We start from the raw sequence: 6,482 nt of genomic DNA on the forward strand, positions 1-6,482 counted from the left end.
AGTTTTTTCCCAATATCTAAGGGGGTGTTTGTTCCAAGGTTTCTAATTACATTCCTTGGATTCTTATTTTTGGTGGCATTACTATGAGCAAGAACTCCATTCTCTGGTATTTTAGGAAAAAAAAACCATTTGCTTAGTGTACCGTCCAGATATGTCTTGACTAACCATGATGTGGCCCTTTATGAAGCTCCATCTGTGTTCAGAGATTCAAGGACTGTGTACCATGGCACTCGGATATAACTCAGTCAATCCTGATGTGCCCCCTATCAGGCTCCATTGCCTCTGTTGAGTGAACAGTTTGGGCCTTTGCATCATCTGGATATAGAATCCAACATGTTGTACTCAACCTCAACCCATCCCGTTGCACATTCACTTCTCTACCCCTCCAGCCTGATAAATGTTTCTGCCCTATTAAAAAAACAAATTGACCTCTAATTCCATATGAACAATAGGTTGATTTTCAACAATATCCCTAAGTCAATCAAACCAATACCTCCCACCAATTGATATCAGGACTGGTCACAATTTAAGATCCCATTAAATTTTCCATCAATATACCACCAGTTTAACCCCATCACAAAGAACCTTCACCCTTTAGACTCAGGCTAGGCTAGTGCAAGCTCCCTTTCTGGGCTAATATGGTCAATGAGAGTTGTATGCATCATTATCAATTCCTGAATACAGATGCAGAGCATTTCACCCCAAAACTGGTATAGTAGGATAGTAGATAGTGGAATAACCACTATTATGAAATTTATACATATAAATTAAGTAATTTATATTACATTATATGCTTAATCATATTAAAAATTTACACAAATAGTTTCTTTTAATTTTTTTTTTGTCAGCAAACATAGATATGATATATTAATAATGAGTACCAGTGGTACTGAAGTTACAAATTTTAGGGGCCAGCTGGTTCCTATGATTATTAGTAGGAACAAAGCCAGCACCATAGCACCCTGCTACCTAACCCATGCTACAAAAGTCCAGCCCCCACACTCCCAAGCTAAGTATAGAAACCTAGTGTTACATTGGAAGAACATTGATTAAAGTGAAGTGTAAAATCTTTCTCGTTGGACTTGAGCCATGACCAAAGTAAAAGCAGAGCATCATCCAAATGCTAGCTGTAATTTGTAGATGCCAAGATATGATGTTGTGATATCAGATTCAATAAAGGAAAGCAAAATCTAAGTACATGTCAAATGAAACAGGGCAAGGGCATAGAGATTCCATCCAAATGCTAGGACAATAATTTCTACAATACAAATCAGATCATATTGGAACATTTCCATTTCAAAATTTACACTAATTTTTTTTTGGAGCCATTTCTTAATTATATATTCCTGTCTTGCAATGATGATTTCAGCTTTATATAGCTAGAAAGAATATGATGTAGTGAAGACCTTCTTCCATGATTTGAGCTTTATATATGACTGTTGGAACTCTGTCTTCACTGCTTTCTTTAGTTAATGCCTTGCAATTTAATTCTGTATCATATCAAGTTGATTGCCACAAATTATTTTCTACATATTACACAAATGTTTGTCATAGAAGCGGTTGATTGACCAAAGTGTTATTATTTTTCAGGCTGAATCAGGCACCAAAGAATCACCAAAGAACTCCTTTCATTATTTGCAGGTGTGTTTATTGTTTCTAGTAATAGTTTAAAATATGTTTTTGAAATTCCACAAATCACAAACATGTATGATGCCTGAAAACATGTATTCGTTTAATGCCTTCATATTCATGCCGTGTAATTGTTCTTTTGAGCTGTCTAGTATGATGTTTATTATGTCTTTTTGTGCCAATATCATACAATTACGAGAGTACCATAGGTACTATAGGAACAAGTATAAATTAACCCCAATTGTGGTTGAATTTGAGGATGGTATTGTGGACCAGCTACACCCCATAACTTAAGTACATGTATGCTGCACCTCTTGGAAGAGGTGTCAGCATTTACCCTTCCTTTGTTGTTTTTTTTGCAAGGCAAAAATCAAATATATTATGTATAAAATTCAGTACTAGGTGTACTGAAATATTTTACAATAAATCTCTTCATCTCCGCCTTTTTATGTCCTTACCCGACCACCCCCAGAACATGTATTGCAAGGTGTTCAAATTTCTCGAGTCCCGTTGCATGCACACCATGTCATTGACCGCTGGAAGATGGCTAATGGAGTTGTCGTTCATGAGACAACCTGGTCTTGACCTCCACATGCAACTGCTACATATGGATGGTGTAGTCCCTGGTGTAGTCCTTCTCTGCACATTTTAACCAAGACCAAGTGTGGAACAAGGTATCATCGATAACCTTTTCAGGATCAAACGGATGGTTCTTGAAAATCATAGCATTTCTATGATGCCAGACGAAGAAGGATAGAGCTAACCACATAAATTTCCATCTGTTGTTTATACTAGCTTTGCTGTTCCATTGAGTGAATTGCAAAAAGTGGTTCTTTGGGTCTGTGGAAAAAGGACCCACTCTATTAACCCATCTCACAGCCTCCCACCAAAGTCTCCTTGTCATTGTACAGTTGCAAAAAAGATGTATATGACCAGAATCAATCTCCTCTACAAAGTCAGCTGCCATTTGTATTTCATAGTCAAAAAAGTCCCTTCTCCAAGATAACTTCCATTCCCATCTGCCCTCCACAAATTCTCCCATAGAATTAATTAGAGAATTCTACTGTTTACTTATTACATATAATTGGGGATACTTTCCTTGGATATTACAGTTGTCCTGCAGCCATAAATCGTTCCGCAAACTAATATTGGACCCCGTACCCACCCTCCACTTTAAATTATCATTAAAGCAGTTATTGTGTTGCTGCTGAAAGATACTCTTTAAATCCTGCCACCATTGGGAAGTGAAATTTCTTCTACCACCAGAAATCAGCTACTTTGACATAGATTATTTTTCCCAAATTCAGCTGATTTGATTTTATAAATCTTTAAAAAATGATGTTGAAATTCAATTGCACCACTTTCGTCATTAAATTTCGATGTTTTCGTTTGTGCAGTTTTTCTTGATTTTTTCTTATAAGCATTGGTAATAGAGGCCAACAAACTGAAAAATGCCGAATCCCTTGAAACAGCCATGCACCATTTTACTTGTTAGCATTGCTGGTCCAACTAACTGCAATTGCTAATGTGTTTTCCACTGCAGCGTTTTGTATAAAAGGTGCAGTTCTGGTGTGTTTTCTACTGCAATTGGTGCTCTATGCTTGTGATGCATGTCAAGTAACCCCTAAGCCACTAACGTTTGACATAGAAGGTGTAACATGGATCGAAGTTGGATGAACGCATCACGTATAATTGAAGAGTACGAGAATGGTGTTGAAGAGTTTTTGCTGTTTGCTCAAAGTAAAGCGCAACCTATGTGGGGAAATTTTTTTTGTCCATGTGTGAAGTGTGGAAATGGGAGGCGCCAAACAATTGATGACATAAGAACTCATCTTATTTGTGAGGGAATAATTCGTAGCTACACAAAGTGGATATGGCATGGGGAATCCCTTGATACAGCTGACATGTCATAGGCTGACGATGTTACTACAGACAGCGGAAATCCTATAGAAGAAATGATTCGCGATCTTGGGCAAGAGGGGTTTGAAGAGGCACATGCAGCATTGTATGACAACATAGAAGTTGATTCAAAAATGCCTTTGTATTCCGGCTGCATATCTTTCACAAAATTGTCAGCTGTGTTAGCTCTGGTTAACTTGAAGGCTCGATTTGGGTGGAGTGACAAGAGTTTTAGTGAGTTGCTGATGTTGTTGACAAACATGCTTCCTGCTGATAACGTCTTGCCAAAGAATCACTACCAAGCAAAGAAGATTTTATGTCCAGTTGGGATGCAGTACGAAAAAATTCATGCATGTTGTAATGACTGCATTTTGTACAGAGATGATTTTGCTGAACTAGATTACTGCCCTGTGTGTGGGGTTTCTCGGTACAGACCGACCAACGGAGATTCTACTGTACTAGTCTCAGACGCCGACCGCCGTCCAGCAAAGGTGTGTTGGTATCTCCCAATAATACCAAGGTTTAAGCGGTTGTTTGCTAATGGGGAAGATGCAAAGAACCTTATATGGCATGCAAATACCAGAAAATCAGATGGATTGATGCGACATCCTGCAGATAGCCCGCAATGGAAGGCAATTGATCGTTTGTATCCTGAATTTGGGGTCGAGCCTAGAAATTTAAGGCTTGGTCTTGCAACGGACGGAATGAACCCATTTGGAACCTTAACTACTAACCATAGCTCGTGGCCCGTTTTGCTGTTCATTTATAATCTCCCTCCGTGGTTGTGCATGAAGCGAAAGTATGTTATGCTGAGTATGATGATAGTTGGTCCAAGACAACCAGGTAATGATATTGACGTATATCTAAGACCGTTAATTGACGATTTGCGAAAATTGTGGGATGAAGGGGTTGATGTATGGGACGCAAATTTGCAGCATGCTTTCAAGTTGCGTGCAATGGTTTTTTGTACCATCAATGACTTTCCAGCCTACGGAAATTTAAGTGGATATAGTGTCAAAGGACATCACGCATGTCCTATATGTGAGCAGAATACAAGTTTCCGCCAACTTAAACATGGAAAGAAGACTGTGTATACTAGGCATCGAAGATTTCTCAAACAGTATCATCCGTATCGACGATTGAAGAAGGCATTCGATGGAAGTCAAGAACATGAAACCGCGCCAAATCCATTAACTGGCGATGAAGTATATCAGCAGGTCAAGGATGTCGTAAATATGTTCGGCAAGTCCCAAAAAAAACCATCATCCACTTCAAACATGTGGAAAAAGAAGTCTATTTTCTTTGATCTTCCGTACTGGTCCGATCATGATGTTAGGCATTGTATAGACGTCATGCATGTCGAGAAAAATGTTTGTGATTCTTTAATTGGGACCCTCCTAAACATTAAAGGCAAGACAAAGGATGGTTTCAAGTGTCGTCAAGACTTGGTTGACATGGGTATACGTCAGGTGTTGCATCCTATCTCAAAAGGTAACAGGACATATCTGCCCCCAGCCTGTTACACAATGTCAACAGCTGAAAAGAGAAGTTTTTGTGAATGCTTGCGTAATATCAAAGTCCCACAAGGCTACTCTTCAAACATCAAGAGTCTTGTGTCTGTGAATGAGCTTAAGTTGGTTGGCTTGAAATCACATGATTGTCATGTGTTAATGCAACAACTTTTGCCTGTTGCAATCCGCGGAACATTGCCTGAGAAGGTCCGTGTTGCAATCAGTCGCTTGTGTTTCATTTTTAATGCTATATGTGCCAAGGTCATTGACCCTAAACAGTTGGATGCTTTCGAAGATGAGGTTGTCGTTGTCCTTTGTCAAATGGAGATGTTTTTCCCTCCTTCATTTTTTGACATTATGGTACACTTAGTTGTTCATCTGGTAAGGGAAATAAGGTGTTGTGGTCCTACGTATTTTAGATGGATGTATCCAGTTGAGCGGTACATGAAGGTCTTAAAGGGTTATACGAAGAATCGACATTGACCAGAGGCCTCAATAGTGGAAAGATACGTTGCTGAAGAATGCATTGAGTTTGCCTCACAGTACATTGACTCATTGAAACCTGTCGGTGTTCCTGCATCCCGGCATGACCAGCCAATAGCCGGCAAGGGTACTCGTGGATACAATGTTGTGACAATGACTAGACATGACGTGTCACAAGCACATTTGTATATATTAAACAACACAACAGAGGTGTTTCCGTACATAGAGGCTCACAAAAAACATGTTAGAGATAGTCACCCCAAAATGAACATGATGAGGGTATTGCAAGAGCACAACAAAACTTTCATAAATTGGTTTAGACAAACAATACTTGCTGATAAAAGTGTTTCCAGACGACTGACATTGTTAGCCATTGGCCCAAATTTGAATGTCCCTACATGGAAGGGGTATGACATTAACAATTATTCATTCTACACAAAGTCCCAAGATGATAAAAGTTCGGTACAAAACAGTGGGGTCTGTGTTGATGCTGCTTCGGAGCACTTTTCCAGTACATCGAATAACAACCCCATTCGAGCATCCATGTCTTACTTTGGTGTCATTCAAGAAATTTGGGAGGTTGATTATACATCATTTAGAGTGCCTGTTTTTAAGTGTCAGTGGGTGAACGGGACAACGGGTGTGTTTCAAGATCCATTGGGATTTACTTTGGTAGACCTTAGTAAGGTGGCATATATAGACGAACCTTTCATTATGGCAGCACAAGCCAGACAAGTTTTCTATGTACAAGATCCATGTAATTCAAGTTTGTCTGTGGCTTTGCAAGGAAGACCAAGTGGAATGAATTACCATAATGATGAGTCAACCCTTGACATTGGTCAAATGTCTGGTTTTTCAAAACAATTGCCTTCAATGAATGAAGCTGATGAAGTGGATGATGGACATGCAAATCGTGTAGATCATGATGAAGGTCTATGGGAAAACATCCCTACAGGCTGA

At 39.2% G+C, this 6,482-nt stretch overlaps 2 protein-coding genes across 2 annotated transcripts; one reads left to right on the forward strand and one right to left on the reverse strand.

Annotated features, from left to right (window-relative positions):
• Positions 1-2,230: 2,230 nt before the first annotated feature.
• On the reverse strand, positions 2,231-2,596 carry LOC102668222 (uncharacterized). Its single transcript, XM_006596642.1, has one exon. It carries the CDS (start codon positions 2,594-2,596, stop codon positions 2,231-2,233), a length of 366 nt encoding a protein of 121 aa, XP_006596705.1.
• Positions 2,597-3,287: 691 nt separating this feature from the next.
• On the forward strand, positions 3,288-6,482 carry LOC100807774 (uncharacterized). Its single transcript, XM_006596643.2, has 3 exons — positions 3,288-3,369; positions 3,562-5,399; positions 5,583-6,482. The coding sequence occupies exons 1-3, from the start codon at positions 3,288-3,290 to the stop codon at positions 6,480-6,482; spliced, it is 2,820 nt and encodes a 939-aa protein (XP_006596706.2).

The sequence above is a fragment of the Glycine max genome, chromosome 14 (assembly GCF_000004515.6).
Source record: "Glycine max cultivar Williams 82 chromosome 14, Glycine_max_v4.0, whole genome shotgun sequence".
NCBI classification, from domain to species: Eukaryota; Viridiplantae; Streptophyta; class Magnoliopsida; order Fabales; family Fabaceae; genus Glycine; species Glycine max.